The 25931-nt window shown below is 39.4% G+C and overlaps 1 protein-coding gene across 7 annotated transcripts in view; it reads left to right on the forward strand.

Annotated features, from left to right (window-relative positions):
* adgrg6 (adhesion G protein-coupled receptor G6) overlaps positions 1 to 25931 on the forward strand; it is a 141038-nt gene that overhangs the window by 6526 nt on the left and 108581 nt on the right. For 4 of the 7 annotated variants that reach the window (XM_016677882.1, XM_016677883.1, XM_016677884.1 and 1 more), the window contains exons 2-8: positions 2589 to 2677; positions 14691 to 15038; positions 15373 to 15512; positions 16159 to 16438; positions 17189 to 17368; positions 19993 to 20040; positions 25690 to 25737. In XM_016677882.1, coding sequence (XP_016533368.1) covers positions 2589 to 2677; positions 14691 to 15038; positions 15373 to 15512; positions 16159 to 16438; positions 17189 to 17368; positions 19993 to 20040; positions 25690 to 25737 — 1133 coding nt within the window. The remainder of the gene's footprint in view (positions 1 to 2588; positions 2678 to 14690; positions 15039 to 15372; positions 15513 to 16158; positions 16439 to 17188; positions 17369 to 19992; positions 20041 to 25689; positions 25738 to 25931) is intronic. The other 3 variants (XM_016677880.1, XM_016677881.1, XM_007564808.2) reach the window with 2 other exon arrangements.

Here is a 25931-nt window from a genome sequence, read left to right on the forward strand (position 1 = left end):
AAAGCAAAATATTGAAATTGTTGCTTAAAGCCTTGAAAAAGTTGTAGAGTTCATTGAAATTACCTTATTTAAGGACTGTTAATCTTATTTTTAGATCTTGATGTTTTAGATGGCGACAGGCTGATTTAGTGTAGGATAAAAAAATCAAGGCTAGAATCAAGAGGTCTGAGGTTTTTTTTGGTTGGTTTGCTTTGTCAGACTTTCTCACACGTGAAATATTAAATCCATAGATTTGGATAAGAAACTTTCCTGGTTTCTGAGCTTCAACACAGGAACATTCAAACCACTGAAGCTGGATATGAGGTAACATTAAGATCTAACTCATAATGAACTGATTGGGTTTTGATCAATCATGATCTGATATTGGAACAAATTTTTTATTTAGTGCTTTAGCATTTTTTCTAACTTTGAAAACATTTAGTGCACTTCGCTCCCCTAAATCAATTTCTTCAGACAAATGTTGTTTTGTAAACTTTAAGTTGAATAAACGTCTGTGTTGAAGTTTTGATTAACTGTCAAGCATTCTTGAAGTGGTTATATTTTATATTCACGCTCTTATTTTGAAGTATATTTACCTCTGACATAAAAACTGGCAGCAAATTTAGGCTTTTATTGCCTTAAAAGCTTCAGTGACTCAGACTGTTAAATCATAACTACCCAGTTGAAGTTTTCACCTTCCCATTAAACATTTATAATGTTCATCATGGTTCTATTTCCTTCATCTGGAAAGATCTCTCCTTTCAATTCTAACATGGACATTTAAACTTGAAAAAATAAGAGAAATGTATTTTAAAGGTGTTTTTTTTCCAGTTGAAGCATAAAAATGTTCCTCGCAGCTCGTCTCATTAGCAGCTAGAACAGCCAGTGGCCTGAAACATTATGATGACCTGTGGGAGCGTTTTGATTGGCTCCCGGGGGCCATGAGGAACACGTATACGTTACATGAAGGCGTAGGTGGTTCTCTGAGATCCCTGGTCACTCGTTTATTCAGTGACCGATGGGCAAAACAAACAACGTTTGAGTATGGGAACGTCTGTGTGGAGAGGAAATGTTTTTATCTGCAGCCAGATTCATGCTGCTTATCTCTGTCTGCTGTCAGTAACTGTTTGAGCTGGTTGAGGAAAACGTCAGGTTTCAGTTGTTCCACAACATGAATGATGCAAAAGGGAAAATGCTGCAACAGCAACAAGCATAAAATGCTGCAAATTCTCTGCATAGAAACAGAAGTGCTCCAGACCACTAGGGGGAGTCAGGAGCAGGTAATATTACTTGTGTAAACTTGGTGCAGTAATAAATGTAAAACACTTCATGTTTGAAAAAGGGATAAAGTCCATCAAACTTTCTTTCTTCCTTCCTCCAACTTTCTTCAGTAAATCATGACGTCCCGTCTTTACCGAGGGTTTGGTCATCTGTGATTTAGTGTTCGACTCCCCCTGGTGGCCTGGAGGATTTCCGCTCTGTGGAGAGAGTTTGAAGCATTTTATACCTGCTGCTGTTTCTGCTATTCGCAGCAAATTCCACTTTTACTTCTGATTTATGTGATTGCATAATTTTCTATTTTGTGTGTGTAGGTTTGTGTTTTTACTCTAGATTAAAATAAATTTAGTTTAAAGTTCTGATAACTCCTATTTCTGTCAAGTCATTTTAGTTTTAATTTCCAGCTAACTTCTCACCAGAACGTAAATATTTTCTAACTGCAGAAACAACATCAGGAATGGATGTAATGTTGATAATGTTGAACACAAACCGTTGTTTCTCATATTCTCTCTGTTTTCAGAATAATTTGTCTATGTTTTTAAGTAACATTTAAGAAGATCATCATATAAAACCCAACCAGACTTCAACAAGAGTGAATAATAATAATAAAACAAGTCGACCCAGAGTCGTATCTGGGTCGACTTTCTACTCCTTAACCTAGAAAACACATGAGAATCTAAGAAGAAAGTTATTTTTTGCATTTTAAAGTGTGTTTTGAATTTAACTTTTTGTATCAGGGTCATTATTTTCTCCTGCAGCTTCTATTTAAACTACATTCACATGTTCAATTAGGAAAATGAAGTGAAGCAAGATAGCTTTTGGAAAAGTCACACATCTGTTAAGTGTTGAATTCTGATTTCAATTAGGCATTTTATTTGCTCCAGAACTATCTGTACAAGTACAAGACATTTTTGTAATAAATTTCTGCTGATTTTGCTTCCCTGCGTTTCACAGCGACGTTTAGCTAAAAGAGAAGCTCTGCTGCCATTAAACTGACTAACTGCTGCAGTCTGACTTTGACACACAGCTATTTGTCCAAAAGTGCAATAACAGACAGATTTTCATATTTCTTCTCTTTCTAAAGTAATTTAAAGGAAATCAGGAAGGAAAACTCCTCCTTTCTCTTCATGATTTAACCATAAAAGCATTTAGTTTTGTTTCTGGCTCCCAGAAAGTGATGATTTCATCACAGCTTCAAAGTACTGAAACCTTTTTTCAAAACTACATTTTTGCGTTCCATTATTTCAGGGAGATGCTTATATTAAATAAAAAACAAATCTGATGAAACGTTGCTGCTGAAGGCCTGGACTGATGATGTTTTTCTTCCTCAGGGGGTTCTTGCCTCGTCGGGGAGGTGGAAGGTGGAGGCTGCGGCACGTCGTCCTGTTTGTTTTGCTGTGGATGTTTCTGCACCGGACCGGTAGGACCCGACTCGCCCTCTCACGTTCTCTCTGGTTTTTTATCTTGTTTGTTTATAAAGTGTCAACATTGATTGTCTTTACTTGGCCGCATTCCGGGTGGAAAATGAAAGTGGCGTTGCTCTCATAGCTTACTGAGCTGACGAGAGTCGATATTTCTAAACAGTATTGGATATTTTCTTTTGCTGAAAGAAAGAAAAAAAAGAGAAAAATCAATGTTTTCATGGATTTTACACTCACAAACAGTAACAGTAAGGTCAGCCTTCATTATAAATCAGAGGAAAGTTTAAACATCCAAACAAAAGCGAAGAGATTAGTTTTCCTCTTAGCATAAAATCACCCTGCATGTGTGTAGAGGAGAGTTGTTGCGTAAGATGAAGGGTGGGACGCTACGGAGGGAAAACGGCCCACAACACGCAGAAACCATCATCTTCCTCAGTAATTACCACCCTGCAGACTCGGAGCTACAAATGACCAAACAGCCACAAAAATTAATCAGAATTTATTCAGATGTTGTGGAATCAGCTGTGAGAGCAAATCCACTGGAAAACAAACAACTTCTCCAAGCAGAACTGCAGAGAATGTTTCAAACAGGTTTTATTAGGATTTTAGGTCACCAACTACAAATGGGCCAGGACTGATTCCACAGATTTATCGTATTATATCTAAAATTAATTATTGTTTCTATTTGCTGAACAGCAGAATGATGCATAAGTTTGTTCTGGTTACACTGAGACACAGCAGAGGATGCATTTTAAAGAAACACCATAAACATGATGTTTCCTTGTGTGTCGTCATGGAAACGTTTAAAGAGCCGAGAACCGCCGCTGGTTTGGTTGGTTGTCTGTTCCAGTGCCTGGAGGTGCCATCTGTTCAAACAGTTCCACATATAGACACCATGGGAGCGTCCAGCTGCCGGATGGATCAGGAAGGAGACTCTTTCTGGTTTGGATGTTAAATGTGTGAATCAACCCCAGAACCAAAGCAGATGATGTTTTATAGAGGCTGCTGAAGAGAACAGAGTCTTGAGCCGACATGGGCTGACAGGAAGAGGCCGTTTCTCCACAATCAGCATAAAAAAGCAACATTACAACCTGCAAATGCACTCAGGCTACAAAGGCCTTTATTTTTTAAAGTTTTTAAACTTCAGTTTGTTTGTACTGCTTCTAAAAACAGCCCAAGCACTTAAAAACTCCAGTCAACAGTTTTTGGCAATGAGTTAAAGCTTTTTAGTGTCTGGAAATCAGCCATTTCAAAAACCTCCCAAATGTTGAGTCACATTGGACTTGCACTGCTTCGTTACCTAGCAACCGCAGTGAAGCCTAGGGCGTCACCTAGCAACCCGAGCTGAGCTTCAGCACGTTTGGCCAGCTGGTTTATAAAGTGTCAAAATTGCTGTAGGCTGTACAATGGCTGCTGGAAAAGACAAATGTTTTGTTGCAGAAACCACTGATTGTGTTCCTGTTGGTTGTGCAGGAGGCCACACTTCTGCTTTTCAAAGATGTATGGTTGTATAACTGTGAATCTATTTGCAGCCATTTTCACATGAGTGTAAATGTTGAGTTGTGGGGCGTGGCCACCAGGAGCTTACTTAGATTTAAAGTGACAGAGGCCTAAAACAGTTCAAAACAGGCAAAACTGAGCAGATTAAAATATCATCTAAGAATGATTTTGTACAAAAACTGTAAAGACCATGTTCAGTAAGGCCTATAAACTCATCGTAACTTGTTTAAGGAAACACAATAGGTCACAATTATCACGGATAATTTATTATTGTTTCCTTTGGTGTTTTGAAGTGCGGTATTAGCAGCTTCTTGTTGTTGAGTTGCTTTGCTCCAGGAGGGAGTGGTGCGCTTCACAACATAAAGAGAAAAAAAGCTATTTAACCAACATCTGCTGGGAAGTTAAAGCTTAAATGGGTTTTCAAAATGACCTGAAACCAACCGACTGAGGCTGAAGAACAACAACCCACTTCCACCAGTCCTGTCAGGAGGAAGAGGCCAGTTGGAAAAGCTTGTGGAAGGAAAACCATAAGGTTTGACCCGAGTCATCCAGTTCAAAGACAACGAAACTAAATACTGAGGAGACGGATGGAAACATCTGAATTTAAAGTTTTCTGTCATTATTCTGATATTCAGCAAACAGAAAGAACTTGTTTAATCCTGAAACATAAAAGCTTCGTTGTCATTTAATGTCAGCAGAATGATTGTCTCACAGTGGATGTAAAAATCTGGGACACATTGTTCAGTTTCACAAAGATTATTCCAAATTTGAAACAAAGTGTCTTGTTCTAACTGTGGTTGGTGTTGGACCCGGCCCACTTACATCAGAACCTTTTAATGCAAGACATTCCAGTTTAAAGGGTCTGCAAACAGTATTAAGCAGTTTTATTAACGTTCTTCCATATTTTGACAGATTTATGTTTCTAAAATACCATATATTTTGATAGTACACTCAGTTCTAAACTTTATGGCTTAGTTTTATGGCTTTTTAACTCTAAAATGGATCCGAGAATAGATGATGGTTATTATAAAACAAAACGTTACACTTATGGTTTAAAATTATAATTAGCATCACATTATAGCAGATTTCAGCAAATTATTTTCTACATGATGGGTTTTAATTTGCTCCAGAGAAGCAGTCGCCACTGCTGCACATTTTACCATCTCATTGTTGTTTTATGAGTTACTATTCGTCTCATTTATGTTTTTTCTGCTGTGGGAAAAATGCTGCATACTTGACTTGAGGATAAATGAAATATTTGGCATCGTGAAAATGACCCATTGAGAAAAGCGGAGCCTCCCTGTGAAGCGGTTTCCTCAGAGATGCAGCCTTTATTCTGACAGCAGCCGTTTCAATTGATCTGTGTCCTGCCATGTTTCCATCATCCTGCTTGTTTCTGCCACGCTTCATCCCTCGCTGTTGTTTCCTCATATTTTCCGTCCCTCTGTGCTCCAGCATGCTACGTTTTCCCTCACAGCTCCATTAACAAAACCCACTTTTCATGCATCAGAGACGCTCTCCTTCATGAAACCTGCGGATGGATCTCTTTTCCATCTGGCTGATACTTTGATCACAGTCTAGAGCTTTTTCGTTTTGGAACCGTTTGCAGTCCTGAAACCCATGCAGGTCTCCACCGGAGCCACGCTCTCTACGCTTTGATTCATTCATCGCAGTTTTAGCCAGAAATGGATCTTTTCTCATGGTTGTGAGACGGTTTGGGTCTAGATTTGCAGACAAAGTGAGATTTAGGAGAATAAACCAAATGTTTGGAGTAGATTTGATGTGAGATGTTTGAAGTTTCCTTTTTCCTACATTCTGTTAAAACCAGCTGATCGGTGTTACAGAAAAACAGGCATATTTAAAGTCTCATTGCTTCTTTTGGCCTTAACATTAATTCTGAAAAATACAGTCAATATGAATTGATCATCTTTCTTTATCTAATATTATTATATTGTATAGGGATGCAACTAATGATCATTTTAGGAATTGGTCAATCTATCAATGATTCTGATCGGATGAACAACGCTGCAGATTTTTATTTAATCACTTAAGCCGATTAGAAATATATTAAAATATGTAAATAAAATATTCAACTATTTTTTAAATAAGAAAATACAAAGTGTATATTGAATGCAAAATGTTTATTTTTTGGACAGTTTTGACCTAATTGCTGCTCTGAGGATGTTGATGTTTCAGAATTTGTTTTTTTATGAGTCTTTATAATCCACTTAATGATGAATTGATTACTAAATTACTCGATCAGTATGATTAATTGTTTAAGCCACAGTGTTGTATTGTCTTAACCATATCTGTAGTCGTCTAACTAACTCTGTTTCTGAAGCATTAGTCATAAACATTAGTTCTGCTAGCGCTAAAGCGCTAACCCAGTATTTATCAGAAGCTTGGTAGTTAGTCAGGCTATCTGCTCAGGTAGCCGGCCTGCAGTCAGAGCGTCTGTCACCAGTTTTCAGTGATCATGTAGCTGCAGGAATGAAAACATAGAGATTTGATGTGTGACTTCTTGATTCCTGCGTCAGATTTTCCCAAACATGTTGGAGGGAATCTGGACCTCAGGCTGATTGTTTGTGCCAGTTTCACTCATTAGACGGGAAACTAAAAGCTAAGAACCGAGGAGCCGATGAGCCAGAGAGCAGAACCGCGCTGCGCTTTATGTGTTTTCCAGAACCAGAGCTGCAGCAGCGGCTGCAGCAGCCTCAGGCCAAACCGAGCTGCTTCACGCTGCCTCGTAAAGTTCCCAGCAGAACTGAACCGTGATGCGCAGGCGCTGCTGCCGGGCCGGTCAGAACCCAGGCTGACCCGCGGAGAACCCGAAGGAACAGGAGCTGCAACGACCGTTTTCTCTTTAAAACAACAGAATCACGTCTTAAATTAGCATTTGATAAACATTTTATGAGCTTTGTTACATTATATGGGCTTAAGATGCACAAACTGGACTGAAGAGCTGCAGCTTACACCTTTTATTCAACCTTTATTAGTACAGCAAAAACACAAAATCTTGTAGTTTTGGTCTATTTTGTTGTGCAAATATCTTTGCACTTGAAATGAGACAAAACCAGTTTCTCTTCAACAGTTTATAAGAACTTGTTTTAAGTCAGTTATTTAGTATTTATTAAAATAATACGTCTCCCACTGGCTGATTATTTCCGTTATAATAAGACATTTCTCCCATTTTATGAGGGAAAAAATCTGCCAGTGGAACTAATCAGTTTTTATCATCAATACTGAGGAATTAAAAACTTAAAACAAGCTTCTACATGTTGCAGGACATTTACTTGTAAAGTTGGTTTTGTCTTATTTCAGTGTATTAAGATATTTTCACTTGAAACTGGAATGAAAATAGTTGGTATATTTTTGGATTCCACGTTTTTATGACATAATTTGATGTTCTCAATCATTTCCGTCACATTTCTGAGTTGAAGATTTGCTGCAGGTTGATGAGAAATGTTGCTGTCCAGATCAGTGGTGCTGATTCTTCTCAGTTTAACCTGAAGTTTGTTTTGTTCCTCAGTTTTCTGCTTTTATTTTGTATAACAGGAATGATCATATCTGCTCGCTCTAGAATCACCATCTATGTTGTTTTCTGCTCTCTATTATCAGATTCAGGATCATTTGAGTAGGAAAGTTCTGGTCTTGGTTTTCCTTCAACTTTTACTCTGTAACTACAGACTTATTCATCTTTATCTGGTCATTTGTTGGAAACACACCTCATGTTGTTAACAGACATTTTTTCTTCTGATGACACGCTGATCAGACATTTGCAGATTTTGCAGATTTCTGTTTAAGAAATGAAACTTAAAGTTTCTATTGGTGATGAAGCTTTGCTGTTGAAGTCAAAACGGTTCCGTTTGTCTGGGATTGAAACCTTTAATTGGATCTGAATCTGATTATGTGATTAGAAACTATAGAAATGTATTTATACATTTGATTTTAATTACTTTTCATGAATTAACTGATTTAAACTGCAGTTGTACAGCTGAGTTTTCCAGCATGAAAGTTTTCAGTTCCAATCCTGGTTTTGGGTTTTTCTGCATTAAGTTTTTATTTTATCCTTCTGAATGTGTGGATTCTTCCTGGGTACTCCTGCTTCCTCCCACAGTTTAAAAACACAAATATTACACAGTTGGATATAAAAAAATAACTATAATTTAATATTTTTTCCTCTAAACTTCATATTATTAGAAATACATGTTACTGACCCACATCAGGGAAATCCAGGAAAGGAAAATGTAAGAAAACTGGTTGATTATTAGTTTTTAGATTTCCATCAGTTTATTTTTATCTGCTTCAAGTTTTGAAGGTGAACTTGAGTTTAGATGAACAAAGAAATTCAAAAGTGAATAAAAATTTGAAAACAGAATTGATTTCTTGTTTCCACGGACATCTTTGTGGGACTGGATGAGAGAGAGACTGAGGTGAAAAGGAGGGAGGAGAGGAATGCTGCTGCAGGAAAGGAATGTGAGAGAAATGCTTGAGAGGACAGAGAGGTGAAAACAGAGAAGGTCAGGTTGAGGGAAGCGTCCGAGCTGCAGGTTGAGTCCCTGAATGAGGCGGAGGAGCCGCTCAACCTGGCAGCTAACATCTGAGCCCTGAGGGGTCGCCTCTGTCGGGTCCGTTAGTTTCTAAATTATTTACTCAGCTGCGTTGGGTTGAAGAAATTCACTGGGTTGGATGAAAATAAAAGGAGAAAACAGGAAAAATGGTCTGAAAATACAAATCCTGTTCCAGATCCGACCGTCTGTCCGTCTGCTTGTATATCAGCCTAGTCATAGATTAACTTCATGATTTCCTTATTTTCCCTCAGGATCTTCAGCATAAAGTTATGATGTTGCAACACTCAGAAACGTTTTGTATTTGAATGCCTTTAATATCCACAGTTTGATCTCCTCCGTCACAGTTTATACATCAGAATCTTGGTTTTTCTGAACGTTGACCCAGTGTGTCTCTCACTTCTGAAGGTCTGACAGTTTGTTGTCCAGTCGACCCAGAAATCACTCGGCCAGCCTCCCGTTCAAAAAGTCCTAAACCCAAAACACTCTGACATGTCAGGCCTCCTAAATTATACACATAAAAATGACATGACGACCAGAAGGTTCTGCCTCCAAACAGGTCAGGGTTCTTTTAAATACGGTTTAAAGTTTCCAAGCAGCAGCTGTTTGATAAATTCTGGTCTGTTAAAATTTAAAAAGATAAAAAAAAGTTGTATGGGCTTCCCCTGCTTCCTGGAAAAGGAGGGAATCACCATGGCAACCAGTGACTCAGCATTTTCTGCCTCTTCTATTCAGGGATAAAATTCCATAATGGCCGCCCTCATAAATATTTATAGCATCTGAAATAACCCCACATCTGATTAGGAAAAAACTTCAAAATAAGAGCTTGTCTCTGTCATCAGCTAATTAAATTGGTGTCAAGTTCCAAAAGGGTCAAAAAATAAAGCTGAGTTAACATTTTCTCATTTCGTTTTCCTGTCAAATTCATCTGCTATTCCTATCTTTTTTTATTTTCTCTCGTCTTCTCTGACCCAGAATGTGGCCTTTAGAGTATAAATAACCTCATAGAAGTAATTATCCAATCTGCTGGTAATTGGAGGCTTCGCCCCATTTTCTGATAATACAGCCGATCTATTTGCATCCTGTTATTTTTAATATAATCCACTTACATCACACCCACTGTAATTTAAAGACATCGGTAGAGAAACACTTAATGTAAGGACCATAAAAGCCCAATTATTTAAGCCAATTAATTGAATTATTGGGAACACTGAGTGAGCTGCCAGAAACAGCCACACATCTAAATGTAAATTTGGCTCCAGCAGTAATCCAGCAGCCATTACGTTCCCTCAGTATTGACGGCTGTGGACAGAAGAGCTGAACCGACTGAACTGAAGCTGGTGCTGATGATGTGCTGTTGTCAAGGTAACAGCAGGCTCCTCCAGGTGAGAAACGGTCCCAAAAAATGTCTACTTTTTTCAATTCATTTAAAAATTGAGGGGAATCTTCCTGCTAGTTAGGAAGATGAGCTGCAGGTGGCTGTGAAGAGTCGTTTCTTTGCATTGAGTTGAGGATTAATTACAAAGGGAGCTTATTTAAAGCATTTATTCCTGTTTATTTTTACGATAACACATCAAACCAATAAAAAAATCAGAACGTATTGAAGGAAAGTGAAGTGGAAGAAAAAAGTCCAACTGTTGCATCCTTTGTGTTTCTAGTCATTCCTGAATCAGAGATGTTAGAAGCATCCAGAGTCTGGATACAGACTCCAGTTGTTCTGGTCATGTTGTGTCGTACAGATTCTTTATTATTCTTCACAAGGAGCATCAGCCACAGAAAGACATTCCTAAAGACACTGAGCGCCCTGTGTTTGTTTCAGTAAACCTGATGATGCTGCAGTATTTGGTCTGTTCCAGCTCTTTCTGCTGCCCGTGTGTTTACTGTGAGGAAACCTCCTCACTTCATTAAGTCTGAGTAATTCTTCATTGGGAACCACTTCTCTCCCTAATTCCAGCATTTGCTTATCAGTCGCCATGTTTGCATGGATGGACTTCCTCTGTGCAGGTACTGCTCCCTGATTGGTCGACAGGCCCGCACCTGTGCGGTCGGTCAGGTTTGTCTGTCAGCTTTTATCAGCTGTGGAAAGAAAAATGTCATCGCTGTCAGAAGAACGGAGCGGAAATGGAGAGCAGGTCAGATTTACAGATCTGGGTCTGATTCAGAGATCGCATCATCGCCTCAACTTTGAACTTTCTCTGCACTGGGCCTGAAATTAAGAGGGGATCATAGGAGTGCATTTCTGTATCACTCTGCATTTCTGCATCACTCTGCAGGGATATTTCTGTTGGTTGTATTGAAAATAAAAGAAGTCAGTCCTGAAACTGCGTTGTTGTGGGAATGAAGCAGTTCTCCTTGCCTGGCAGTCGGATTTGTCCAGGAGGAAACAAGAGAAGCAGCTTTTAGAGTCCAGTCTGGCTGAATCGTGTTGCTTCTGAACAAACCTTACCCCCCACAGAGAGGCTGAACTGGGAACGGAGGGGAAACGGAGAAACAGGAATGTGAATCGTTGCTCCTCTGAGTTTTTTACTGTAAGAAAAGAGTGAATCAGTTTCAGGTGAGCTGAAGGCTCTGATTGCGGCTCTGCAGGTTTCTGTTGCTCAAACATTAGTGAGTCAGATGTTTAGTGTTAGTGCTCATAGCGCCACCTAGTGCTACGTTTTAGTGATCCAGACGCTTCTCCTCTGGATGTGTTGTTAAATTGGGAGCATCTGTTTTTGCCCCCCCACTATTTACACCATTGGTTTTGGAAGAAATTCCTCCATTATATTTTTTAAGCAAAACATAAAACCAGCTATTAAACCAAACCCCCCACAGGAACATTTTGTTTCCACAGAAACCACATTGTTAAAGCGATAAAAATGCCACACAATAACATGGCAAATTACCATGAACTCCTCGCACATGAACACAGTGGTGGTGGCATCATGCATGACAGTCAGAGCTCATGTTCTGATGGAGCCTAAAGCACCAACCCAACCTGCTGTCCACACCTTGTGAATCTCTCCCTTTCTTCAATACTTCTCCTTCCACTCAACTTTCTGTTGTTAGACGCAGACGCAGCTTCTTCAGCTGTAACCTGTTGTGACTGCAGGTGTCAGTGACTCTCTGGAAGAGAACAGAAAAGTCTCCAGTGATCCTTGTGACATAACATTTCCCCGTTAAAAGGCAGAGTTTGTTTTCAGTGTTCAGCTCTGAGGACTGTTTTGATTTGGAAACTTTTTTTGGAAAGTTCATTTATTGTGATGCATTTTTATGTCTTGGCCAAAAGTTAGTTGATGCAATGCTTGTTGTAGTTTGATGCACCTTTACCTGGACATTCAGCCTAACAGACCATGATGTTAAAAGCTAATAATTGTGAAAGTTTGAGGTGACTGATTGTCCAGATGACCCAACATGCCTCACTGTGAGGAACAGCAGCTGTGAAGATGTGAAGCTCTCCAGCGGAGCGTCTGTCAGCAGGATTTGAACCCGTTTTCCTGAAGTGAAGCTGTGCAGCGTGAATGTTTCTGAACATGTGGCCCCAGACAGATTGTCTTGTTCAAGGTTGGTTGTGGGTTCAGACGTGCAGAGAGAGAAATGACACACACTCCGTGCCGTTTCTGACGTTTTCAGTGCGTTGGCTGTGGTTTGGCTGCATCCAGGGTCGGGCCTCCGATGAACAGACTCCATTGTTGCTCCCCATGAGAAAGGCAAACCATTCTTTCCACTTTCCATTTCAGCTCTTGTGTCTATTTTTTTGTTTCATGTTGGGGAGCTCTCCCCTTTTTTCCAGCAGTTTTAGAAAACCATAAAGGCCAACATGTTTTTCATTAGTGTTCTTGAGAAACCAGCCATTGGTGGGTTGGTGTTGGTTTCACTGGGAGTAAAACTCCACTGTTTAGAGGGAACTAAACATCCGAGAGTAGTAACTGTTATTTTTGATTAATGACTAAAGCTGTTTCTACATTATTGTTAATTATAGGGGTGTAACCTAACATAAAAAGCAGGGTTTGGTTCGCTTCAATAAATTAACATTGGACACTATAAAACTAAACTAACTGGATTAATTTTCTTTAATTAATGACGGATTGGTGGGTGTAGCCAACGGACGGATGGTTAGAATAAACATCATTATATTTACATTGAACATGTTGTTGATCAGGATTTGTTGATTAATAAAGACTGCAGACATTTCAATCTGGAAAGACTCAGATGGAGAAAAAGAAAAAATTAAAAGATTTAACGACAGGAATGAGTAACAGTTCTTTGGCGCTCGGGTCCCGGCAGCTGATCTGAGCTGAGATTTGATGTGAACTCGATGAACATCCCGATAACCGATTAGGGATGCTCTCCCCTGAGACCCGATACTGGTGGTGCAGGTCGGGAAGGGTTCCATCCTGGAGAGCCGAAGGTTGTGGGTGGAGAAGGTGGGGTGGTGGGTTGAACGCAGCAGCTTGGGTGTGGATCCTTTTATGCAGAGCTTGACTGATGATTGGACGCGCCGGGTGACGTCCAGCGCTGATGTCGGAGATGAGCATGACGCCTATGGGCGAACGGAGGGGGCGGAGTCTTCCAGCTTGAACTTTCGCTATTAGCTCCATTTGTGAGTGAAAAAGTCTTAAAATGGTTGGCTGTTGCTTTGACATAATCCAAGTTACCAGATGAACCTGTGAGCTTCATTAAAGTGCAGCTGCTGAGAAATCCTGTCTGACCAGAGAGACTCCTCACCAGTTTCTGTCTTGGTTGTCCTCTTCCATTTATTGACATGTGAATTTGTATATTATCTTAATAGTTAGTTTTGCCTTTATAATTTGCCTTTATTCACACAGTGGAAACCATCTCAGTCTTTTCCCTGTTGAGAAACGTCAACATGTCTATGAACTGCAGTAAATATGTGGCGTCATGGCAAATGGAAATAACAAAGACTTCTGCTTCTATCCCAAATCCAATCCCCCTGGATTATTTTTGTTGCTCTTCTCCGTTCAGAGATTATAGCGCTGGGGAACAAAAAATATGTTTGGAAGTTGTCTATGTTTTATTTTTTATCTGTATTATGACTATTTTGCACCACTGAATCCAAAAATTACATCTGTTTTTCTCAGTCAGGTCAGGTTTTTATTCTAATTTGATTTGGAGAAATCTAATCTTCTGAGTAAATTTATTACATTTTTGTAACATTATCAGTTCATTTCCGTTAATATTTCTCATCCAAAAAAGGTTTTAGGAGAAAAAAGATATTTTCTAGCAAACTATATTAATTAAATGTTATTTCTGTAAATTGAATAATAAACACTGATACTGGTACATGTGAATTGAACATTACGACTTCATTGTGAAAATCCCCCGTCTCTTTCCTGTCCGGATGGAGTCTCTCCTCCTGCTCGTCACTCATTGATCAGATTGTCAGGAAACTGAACCAACGTGAGAACAAGTCCTGCATTTTGATGCTTATGTTGCTCCATAGCTCAGAAAGTTGACCTGATGGAGGAAAACCAATGTGATTTTTGGATTCAGCTCATCAAAATTACCCTAAAACAGTTGAAAAACCACAGACATTTTTTGGCTGTTGATCTGTGTAATCAATCTTCTATCGATTGATTATATAACTTCTCTTTGGCTGCTGAACTTTTTTTAACAGAACAACATCTCCCAGTGTGGGCGCGTTTTCTCCTGATTGTAGGAAAAAACTTCTAAACAATCTTTCTTCAGTTTCTTGCTCAACTCTTGAGAAAATCCTTCGTTTGTTGCATGGATCTATGAAGTCCTTCTTGGAAACTTTTCTTCATTCACTCCCTTTGCTGCTGATCCAGCCTGATAACTTTACCTAACTGAAGTCGGTGTTTGCCTCGTCTCTCGTTGTTGTTCTGGTCTCCTTTCCGTCCCGTCTTCCTTTGTCCTGTCCTATTGTTATCAGTCATGTAACTGGAGGTTTGACTCACTGGCTTTATCCCACCATCTGCTCCAGTTCTGGGCTGCAGCTCCATAAACTGTAACGTGGTGCTGACTGAGGCCCAGGGCGACTTCACGTCACCCTGCTACCCCCAGAAATACCCCAACTCTCACACCTGTAAGTGGACCATGCAAGCGCCGACCGGCTTCATCATCCAACTCTCCTTCTTGGACTTTGAATTGGAAGAGGCACAGGACTGCATGTATGACCGGGTCGTGGTGAACACCGGTAGCACTGAGTCAAAGTTTTGTGGTCTGACGGCCCGAGGTTTGACACTAAACTCAACAAGGAACGTGATGGAGGTTTCTTTCATCTCTGACTTCAGCATACAGAAGAAGGGCTTCACGGTTAGCTTCCAACACGGTAGGTTCTAGCTATGACTTGCAAACTAATCCAGGTGGAAAAGCCCCTCATGCATCAGACAGGAGCTGTAGGATTGGTTGATATGTTGATTTCTTTAAGATGCCTCATTGGAGGTTTGTTTTCAGCCACTATCATAAGAGTTGACTGGCAGATAACCACATAAAAATGTTCATCAACTGATATGGCCAGATTATGATGTACTTTGTTGAGGTTGATGTGTTAAGTCTTTAGTTGTTTATTGATCCCATTTTTATGCATGTTTGAATAAGTTTAAAACAATCAGCATTTTACTGTCTTTGCTTTCTGTCTCTGCTTCTTCCATCTCTCCCTCCAGTCGCAGTGGCTTTGAGGAACCAAAAGGTGAAAATCCCAAATGGTAACGGACAAATCGCAGAGGTCATCAACTCCGTTTCCATACCGGCGCTCAATGAATTGACCATATGCTTTGAGGTGGAAAGAACAGGCTCCAGACAGGTGCTGGTTTAAAAGTTTTTTCCTGCATTTTCACCATTTTGATGTTTTAAGTGTGTGGGGATACGTCAACATCAAACCTCCATCCCTGTGTCTCCTGCTCTGCTGTAGCCAGATGTCATAAAGAGAGCACCATGCCTCTGCAGACAGACTCCTGCTTGGACGACAACTTTATGATTTCCATCCAGTCGTTTTTAGCATCTCTACATGTTTTGCAAAGAATTGCACAAATGTATATAATTCCTCTTTTACCAAGATGAAACTAATTTTTGTCGTGTCTACATCAATGAAAGACAATTCTGACACTTCAGATGAAGTAAGGCAGAGCCTTTACTCAATCATTTCCTGCCATATGGGTAGATGAAGTCAGTGACATTTAGGGCAGATGTGGCTCAGGAGACATGAGGTACATCTTGTATCCAGTGGTTTGTCTATTCAAAATTCCCATTTGCTGTGGTTATAACAACCAAGGCTTCCAGTAATATTACAGAATCCCTAAGCTGGTTCTTTCTTGGGAATCATTATTCATCAACAGCTGATTAAATGGGCAAGACATCATGAAAGGAGACCTTTGTCAAGTTGTGCTTTTAAACTGTCTTATTCCTGTGTTGCTTTCAACTTACTCCCAGTTCTTCTGGTTCCTGAACAGAAAGAATGGCTCTTCACCTACTACGACATCAACAACAACGTGGCGTTAAGCTTTGGCTACAATCAGACGGGCATGGAAATGGTTATTGACGGAGTGGTCTGCCCAGTAGAGTCGATCATCTCTGTGGCTGAGTTCACCTCTTCCATGAAGTTCTTCTGTGTCCTCTGGATGTCCTCCAACAGTCGTGTGGCTGTTTACTTCAATAGGCGCTACTATGGGAAGAGCTGCTCGCCATCTAGTGGCCACTCTGTGCCAGCTGGAGGAGTCTTCAAATTAGGAGGTAAGGGGCCTTTACTTGTTAATCTAACAGTCTCTATGCAGTAATTAGCATGGTGGACTTCTTGGTCAAAATGACAGAGTCTGTAGTAACACTTGATAAATCTGATGAAAAAGTTAATAAAATCAAAATCCTTGTAAAAGATTCCAGATGATTCAATTAGAAAAGACTGATAAACTGGCTCCATGCATTGTTTGAATTCCCCACATGAAGATAGGTTAGGTAATTACACACAAACTTTGCGTCAATGAACCATTTTTGTGGTAATTTGTTGGCTCATTGCTTTGCTAAGATCCAAAAATGGCCCATTTTCAGCTATGTCCTGTTAATGATGTCACTAGATCCTTAGGAAGAGAAACCAGCCACATGACAGATTCTCCAATGTAAGCATGAGGTGCTTTAATGTCTATTCATCCTTTGGTTCACTCCTTGAATGTTGCTAAGGAAAAGCTTAATCTTGGTTTAATTTCCACAATGGACGAGTTTCTAATATAAAACCCGATGTCCATGTTTGTGATGGTAGGGCAGACAAAGATTTCCTGCCACAGATCTTAAACAAGCAGTTGGAATGTTGCTTTGAAGATATTTTATTTATCAGGGTGAACACATACCCGGTCCATGTTCTCCTTCTCATTTTGGAGACTTTCTGACAGTTCTTGGTGTAAAAACCATCCAGGCTGATGATCATTTAAAAACGTAGAAAGTTGTAAAGCAAACATGATGTTCACTTTGAACTGTGTGCATTCGGTCCAGGCTTAGGGGTGCAGAGTTTCAAAGGGAACATGTACAACCTGCGCCTGTGGAACCGAGCCATGACGGTCCAGGAGCTGAGCGGCTTGACCTGCGACATGGTGGGGAACGTCATCGACTGGGACAACAGCCAGTGGACCATCTCGTCCTCTCTTGCTCAGACTGACAACACACTTAGCTGCAGTGAGTAAACTTTATAATCTTCATCTGGTTTTGGATGGTGGGCATGACAACGCTGAAAAGTAGCTAAAGATGAATGTCAAGAGCTGTGTGTTAGGTTTGAAGTAAATCACATTCATTTTTAAATATAAATATCAACAATAGCTGGTAGGGATTGCTCAGTATAACTACAACTAAACTGTTAAAGTGGACTTGTGCAATAAAAGACTTGATTTGAACCTGATCAAACTGGGCCCTAAAAGGATTGTGTGTTAACTTGTACTTTGGAGAAATGACTTGCAAACATCTCTGGTGATGGGGAGCCCACCACATGGAGAGCTGCTCTGTAAAAACTATGTTGTATTGAAAACAATATTGACCTTTGAGTGGCAGAACCTTCTAATGGCTCCATATTTTTGTGCATCTGCTGTATTTTTATGCAGAACATAGATGCCCAAGTTTGGTCCTCCAGAGCTACTTTTGCACTATGTTTGGATTCCTTGACCAAAAATAAACGGCTGAAGGGGTCAAATGTCAATTCCTTCAGGCAAAGTCCAACTTCCTCTGAGCCATGGAGCTGCACAAATTATCAGGCCTTGTAAACAAAATCATATAGTCTATCAACATATTTTCAGTTTCTTCTATTTGATGATTTTCTTAACACAGAGCAATTTTACATGAGAAACTGGAGCACAGTATTTAAGACTCCCCAATGCAGTGAGAGGAGCAGTGGACCTTTACATGCAGAATGTCTTATAGAATAACAAGCAAGAGAAAATGGACTGTGAGCCAAACAGGAGACAACATGGAAGTAATGGTTCAACCTTGAGGCAGGATCCAAAGCGATGTGGTATCAGGTCAATCACCAGGTCCAAATGCAGAACATTGGATTGTATCAAACAGGAACTCAAAGTGTTAAACTATTCAGGCTGTTGGATATTCTGCCAAATCCTGCTACATTCTGCCTTCAGATGGTGAGTTAATGGTTTCCAGTAAGCTGGCTGGCTGAGGACCAGACTTCACTTTGAGTCTGGGTTTGTTTGGCTCAGTTGGAGAAGTTCTCCCACAGTTCCCAACATGAACTATGGAGCGGTTCAAGGGGGACATGGTGTGCTGATTTATTCACTCTTTCACTGTATTCTGTACCCACAGTAGCAGTAAAATGTATTATGCACACAGACACATCCAGAGAAGCACTTGTACAAGCCAAGGTGTGGGTTTATAGAGAACTGTGAATGAGTGTGGAGCCTCAGTGGGCTTTTTCTCCAGCCAGCTGTGTATGCAGGAAAGAACGGGGCTCCGTGTTTATGGAGCAGTTCTGGACGTCTCCATCGTGAGATTCTACATTGTCCTGCACACCCTTTAACTTTCATTTAAATACAGGAAAACACCAGAATATACCAGCAAACTTGAAGGTAATTTTCTCCTAACTTCCACATGTTTGTAATTTCACAAGGTGCTGACAGAGCTTCATTCCTGGGGTTCCCAAATCACCCTCTGCTTGTTTTGGTTTTCCTTGTGCCCTCCACCCAGCTAGCTTGTTTGAGCTGTTAAAGCTCTGCTAGCATCTGATTTAACTCTTCATGTTTGACCTGTCCATGCTGTTAGTTAATGGGGAGCACAGGTTGTTGTCCAGGCAAGTTTTTATGTTTTCTACTTGCGGACACGCATCTGATCTTGACTCTAGACGTCGTATCAGGTCTTAAAATTTGCCACAATCAGTTGTTCTGATTGATTGTTTCCTTCTTTCCTTCCCTCCCTCCTTCCTTGTTTGCTTCCTTTTTTCATTTTCTAGTTTTCCTTCCTTCCCTGTTCGCTTCTCTCCTTTCTTGCTAGTTTCCTTTCTTCCTTCCTTTCTCTCCTACTTTGCTCATTTCTAACTTTCTTCTGTACATTTTTTTTCTTGCCTCATTGCCTGTTGAGGTAATTGCCTTTTTTTTTTTTTACCTTTTGTCTTTGTTTCCCTTATTTCTTCCCATTTTTTATTTCTTATTTCTCTGCTTTCTTCATTATTTTCTTTCTTTCTTACATCTTTAATTCCATATCAGAAAATTGCCGTTTTCTGTCTTTGGGTCTGGACATTTGTAAAAGAAACAAAGTAAAAGCATTTGCTTCTTAAAGAAATAAATTACAGCAACTGAGTGAAATGTTTTCCATGGTTTGTCCCTAAAACGACTGCAGCAGAACCGGGTCCTTCAGTTCTGCTGCCTAAGCAAAGTTCTGGTCCTTCAGGTTGAAATGAAATGATCTTTGCACCAGTTATTAAGGACTTAATGAGGCTTTGGATGCAGGATTAACTGATGACACCAACCACTACCAACACATCCAACCCTGTGGTTTTGCACCATCAACTAACTGGTGAAATGGACGATAATTTGATCCCAGTTGTCTTGTTTAGATCACAGTTCTGGTGGTTTTTCAGCTATTTCCAGCATAGATCTAAAAAAAACTTGATTACTGTAAAAAAAAAAAAAAGTAGCTGCTATAAATTTCTAGAAAAACAAATAAAAATAGATATTCTGTGAAGTTCTGCTTTGGTTTTAGAATGAAAATAAATATTAGTACTCTTTAAATGAGGTTCATTATTAAATTTATTATGCTGTTGATTGTTTTACCTGGTGCCCACTAACCTTTTCTTCTTTTCACAGTCTGCTACCCTCATTGCATTCATTTAACTGCTGCTGCGCCCACTAGTGGTGAGTGCTGCTAACACGCTTCTAATATGCAAAGCTTGTGCTAACAGAGCTTTAATGCATGGAGAAGAATGGAGGAACCAGTGATTTTGGTCCTGTATATGTCAGTCTGAAAATGTTTGTTACCAGCGATAGCACAAAACTCATTCACTAACATCATGCGCTGAGATTAAACCTTTCGCTTTTAGCTGTGGGAGTCTCAGATTATGGAAATTAATAAAACTCTTCTTGGAGCTGCTGGGGGGAAACGACGTTAAGATGCAGGAAAATAGTTTTACTTTAACACATCCAGGTCAAACTGAGAGCAGTTCCAGAACCATATGAACATGAAGCCGGGTCCGGATCACTGAGAGGCGAACAAACGGACAAAATTAGTATCAGAGTTTAATTTAACAGATCATCACAAGTTGCTACATAACGGGAAGGTGGAATGATAAATAAAATTCAATGTTTTTCACATATTGTTTCAAATCTGAAAAGTGTGGCATGTGTTACTATTCATTCCCTGGTCCATTGCTTTGGAGAGTCTGCATGTCTCTCTGTATTAAACGAACAGACTGAATTTACCACCTTCGTAAAAAAAATAAAGACATGGAGAAAATGTTTAAATATCTTATTAGTGAAATAAACTTCCAGTAAAATTCTTAATTTTTTAAAATCAATATTAAGGATTTATTTGCTTAAAACAAAATCCAATATTTTGCTGAATAGTTTACTTGTGAGTTAGATTTGTCTTATTTCAAGTATAAGATATTTGACCAAAGCACTTGGTAAGATTTTGTGTTTTTACAGTGTAGAGATGGAAAATGTAGAGAAACACAAACCTGCTTCCTCAGAAACACAGACAGTTTTGTTCCCCTGAAAAAATGTAAAACATTCTGTTCTTCGTTTCTGGTCTTTACTCATGATGGACTTAAAAAGTCTTAAATTTGAGTTGATGAAAGCCTGATGAAAGTTTTCTGACAGATCTGGTTAATGTGTAATAATTCATAATTTAACATTTCACTTTGGACCACCAGGTTGCTTAGGACAGATTATCATCTTAAATCAGATTTTTCCGTTTACTCGGGTTGTGGACAGTCAGTCAGAGGCCTCTGCATCTTCAGAGGACTTTCTGCCTTTTTGATACAGACTCTCCTTTAGCCTGGCTCAGCAGAAAAGCCTCCTCTGAACAGCTTCAGATGATTTGACGAGCACCTGTCAGGCTGCGTTTGCTGCAGCTCCCTGTTTACAGTGTCAGTCAGAGCGTCAGGCTGACGCACAGCCTCGGTACATCCACCCTGCGGTTGTCACGGCAGCACCAGGAGGCTGTCAGTCAGCCGCTCTGCTGCTGTCAGGCCCTTCAAGACGGTTCCTGATCTCCATATCTGATGGAAATCTGAAGGTCATCTCTGAGCAGAGGTGGAGCTGTGCTCATTGGATATTTATGAGGTAGCCACAGAAGGAGCAACTAGTTCACTGTTTGATTTTTTACAAAGATACAATCAGCTTTAGTTCACATCAGCAGTGAGAACTCTCTGCTTTCTTTCCATCGACGTTCGACTGACTTGAATCATTTAAATCCCGAGTTTTACTGGAACACAATTCAGATGAAAACCTCCACTAGTATAGAGAACTATAATGAGAGGATGAGCAGAAATCCTAATTAATAAGACAATCTTAGAGTAACTGGCATGGAGAGCCATTTTATTCAAAAAGTAATAATTGTTGATGAATATTTAATAAATGTCCACATGAAATAAAAGCAAAATAGATATAATGGGAAGCTTATTTTTTCAACGTCATTTATTTCAAGATTTACTGATTATTTCTGGATTATATAATCTTTTACTTATTAATATCATAATTGTTTAATTTATGACAATTTTATTTTGTAAAACTAATTTATTTTTGTAAATAAAGGTGGTAGGAGAGTCATAATTCACAGTGAAACACGTGGCCTGAAAATGTAGCCACTGGGACAAAATTATAGGAGTTTTGTGCAAACATTTGCTAAAAAATGTTAGCACTGCTAACCCTAAAGCACTAATCACAAACATTAGTTCCCCTAATGCTAAACCAGCTCGGTATTTAGCAGAAGCTAATTCTAAAGCACTAACAGCGCTAACTTTAACCACATCAATAATGCAATAAGTGCTACAGATTTGTCATTACTTACCTACCTGAACAATTTCACTTCAAGACATGAGGAGAGGAAATGGAGCTTCGTCTTCAAAATAAAAGCATGAATATAAACATCTAACTTCTTGAAGAATTCTTAACAGTCGATAAAACTTCAACACAACTAAAAGTTTACAAAACATCCAGGTGAATTAGCACTTTAGAACGTAAGCAGATAAATTAGTTAGGGAAGCTAAGGGCACTTAATGTTTTCAAAGTTAGCTAAAGCGTGAAATGAGAAAATTAACTATTAGTTTTATAAAGCAAGTCTAAGCTACACTGAGGATCTAGATGGAATAATGTGAACATGAAAAAGGAAAGAAAAGCCTCTAAAAAGAGTTTAGCATTTTAATGTTATTTAACGAATGTGAATATTTGTTCATATCCTGACGGACCTGAACTAAAGCAGATAACAGCTGTTACTGCTGTTAAAACGTTTAGAAAATAAAATAAATTGATAATTAGAACATTGACAAAAAAAATACTGTTACTTTATCTTTGTATATATGATCAAAATCCCCAAAATGATTGCAGTTTCATCCTGCTTGCATTCTGTCCCCTTTTTTAAGCCTCTGCTATTGTTCCTCTGATATTTCTCAGCTGTTGTAAATCATCTCCTGCATAGACCCCGGAGCTCTGAGCTGTGAAACGGCTCCCTGGACAAGGAGAGTTTGTGAAAATCAAAGTCAGATCCTCTGTTTTCATCTGGAGTCCCTGTAAATGGATTGTTTGGTCATCTCAGACAGGATCAGAGCGGAGAGTTACGGTCCGCTTTGAAGCTGGTGGTGTTGGTCAGGTAATCTCCCAGCGTCAGACTTTATAACTCTGTCATTTTCAGTTTGGCTGTGATGGAGGTTTTATAGCTGCTGCTGCTGGCCGGCCTCCTGTTTTTCTCCAACTCTGAGCTCTGAGGTCATCAACTGTATTAAATAAAAGCAGCTGTGACTCTTTGCTGATGTTGTTGTTACACTAACAAACCTCAAACCCGCCATACCTCAGTATTAACACAAAACAAGGATAAATGCTGTTGATCAGTGACAAGTTTTATCAATTATTGTTATTAATTACCGCTGCATAGCTAACATTTCGAGTGATTCCTCTGAGTTTAACACAAAATGCCACTTTTCTCATGGTTGAGGAATCTTGGCTTTTTTGGCCTTCAGTTCAGGTCTGTGGAGCTTATTAAAAATGGCCGGGTCCAATCAGAACCAATTTTCATGGCTTGTGTTGAACGCGGGGTCCTGTAAAGATGCATTTCCTCCCTGCCTGCACTTCTACACAGGTTTTTATGGTTGTTTCAACTTCATGGTGCATTTAAATCTAATTGTACTCCCAATTATCTATATTGAAATACAGCAGCCCCCAGTACACCAGGGTTTATGGACCACAAACATCTGCAAATGCTTGATACTCCCTCTGAAAACATTTAAAACTGCTTTTCTTAGTAGTTCAGACACTTAATACACTTTAATATGCCTTAATACTCACTGTGTAAACCAACGCCATTAATGTTAATATCAACATTCTCCCTTATCTCCTCCTTTGGGGGTTACAGCCAATCAGCACCAAGGAAAATAAAAGGTACTATAAGATGCTGCTTTCCAAACACCAGCCAATAGCATCAAGTTGCTTTGGCAAGTCAGCCAAAGGAATCTGCAAAGATGTAAATGTTCTGCAAATCATTTTCAACAGAAAACTACATGAATATGTGAGGATCTGCTGCAACTTTAAAATAAATTTAGATTTGGTATCATCACCAAAATTGCAGGACTATAACATCCAAATAGCTTCACTAAAATTCATGAAATGCCCCAGTCATGTCTATATGGGCACTTGAAGTGCAGAAATGCAACAATATTTAAATTTGACCATAAAATGTCAAAACAGTTTTAATTTGAACGCCTGTAGGAAGCAGTGTGACTCTGTAGGCATTTATTACGGTCATTAAAATCCTTATCGTTCATCTTATTTTGTTCCAGGTGTGTTTTAGGTTTATATATGTTTAGTCTGCTTTAATCAAACTTTAGTTCTAATTCAAGTTCTACGGAACTCTAGTTGCAGATCTAGACTAGAACTAGAGCTGCCTAGAACTTGAATTCTAGGCAGCCAAGCTGTGGGTGTGAATATGTAACCAAACTTTGAGGACCAAAACAGCAAACTCTGGTCTGCCTATAAATCTAGGTGTCGGTTCGGTTTGAAGTGAACTCTGAATGCAGATGTGAACGCCAAGTGGACCGGAGAAAGCAGGAAGCAGACTATAGCGCAGGGCATTCTGGGTAAATAGAAACGTGTGAGTCTAGCACTAGCAGGAGAAATGGATTGTGATATTTTACCAAAGACAAAAGAGAAATCCTACAGCCTCTAAAATCTGATACTACTCCATTTGTGTTTACATGTGTGTCTTCTTCAGAGGTTTTCATGTCGTTTGCTTCAGTGGTTGTTGGTGCAGCGCCCCCACAGGAGAGAAGGTGAACAGGTTTTTGATTTAGCCTGGTTGGTTTGACTCAGAGCAGTGGTAAAGCGAAACGAACCACAATGGAAATGTAATGCGATCATCATGTGTAAACAGCCTTAGTGTCTCCTCTGATTTGTTTTGACCAGAATCAGGAACTAAAGAGTAACTGAATAAGAACCTTTAATAGATTTTCACTTTTTTTTTCTTACATTAGAAACTGTAGAGCTGCTTATTGGATGGGATTTCATTTGTTGAAATGTGCCTCAGCTTTACAGTTTATATAAACCTGATTTATATAAGGCTGGTATAATTGGTTGTGGGTTGGATCATTTTATGTACAACTGTAATTCCAAGAAAACAGGTCTTGTCTCTTTTTTTTATTAAAAAATCAGCAGGCAGGATAGTTTTGTGCTCATAACAACTTGCTTTGACAACCATCCAATGACGAAACTGTCTACCTCTGAAAAAGTCTCAACTCTGTGCGGCTGCCTGTCCTCCTACTGACGTTTCTGTGGATGTAGCGCCCGATGTGTGGGCTGCAGCTGCATTAAAATTCAGAAAGCTAAGGAACAAGAGGAGCCCAGAGTTTGGTCTCCATGCTGCTCCTGTGAGAAAAGAAAAAAGTTTGAGTTTGTTCTTTGCCACAAACTTTAAAAGTGGTGTAGAGTTTCATAGTATTTGCTCAGATATTCCCTGATCTGCCCTCCTGCATGTTCAGATAAACTTGACGTCACCACAATAAGCTCTAGGAGGGACTGATGCTTGATAAAATCAGTACTGATATTTGATCATAGTTTTTCTAACATACTGGGTCAATAACTGAAACTGGGCTGATATGAACAACCAAGGTTTATTTCTATTTGCTTGTCATCTGTATTTTGCGTTAGCTTAGCGATGTCTGTGCTTCAGTGGAGGTGCACAGTTAAAGGCTGACAGGGCTTTGTAAACTTTTACATCAACTTTATTTATCCATTCTTTAAGTTCAGCTCAGGTGTGGAACAATCACCAACTTATTCTGAGCCGTTTGTCCCCATCAGGTTCCAACCCGGCTACAGGCTGCGACTCGGGCGGACTGGGCTGCTCAGGTAGGAAAACTAAACACACCTCCAATGCCTGTGCTGGAATTAAGAACCTTAAATCTTTATATAACATGTTTTCTAATTTTATTTTACATGGGAAATATATTTTATGCTATTTATTCCTTCATTTGTTTAATCAAAAGGGTTTAATTAAAATGTTTGCTAGATTCTGACTTAAAGGGAAACTTTTTCCTCACATG

The sequence above is a fragment of the Poecilia formosa genome, unplaced genomic scaffold (genome assembly GCF_000485575.1).
Source record: "Poecilia formosa unplaced genomic scaffold, Poecilia_formosa-5.1.2 Scaffold168, whole genome shotgun sequence".
In the NCBI taxonomy this organism is placed as follows: domain Eukaryota; kingdom Metazoa; phylum Chordata; class Actinopteri; order Cyprinodontiformes; family Poeciliidae; genus Poecilia; species Poecilia formosa.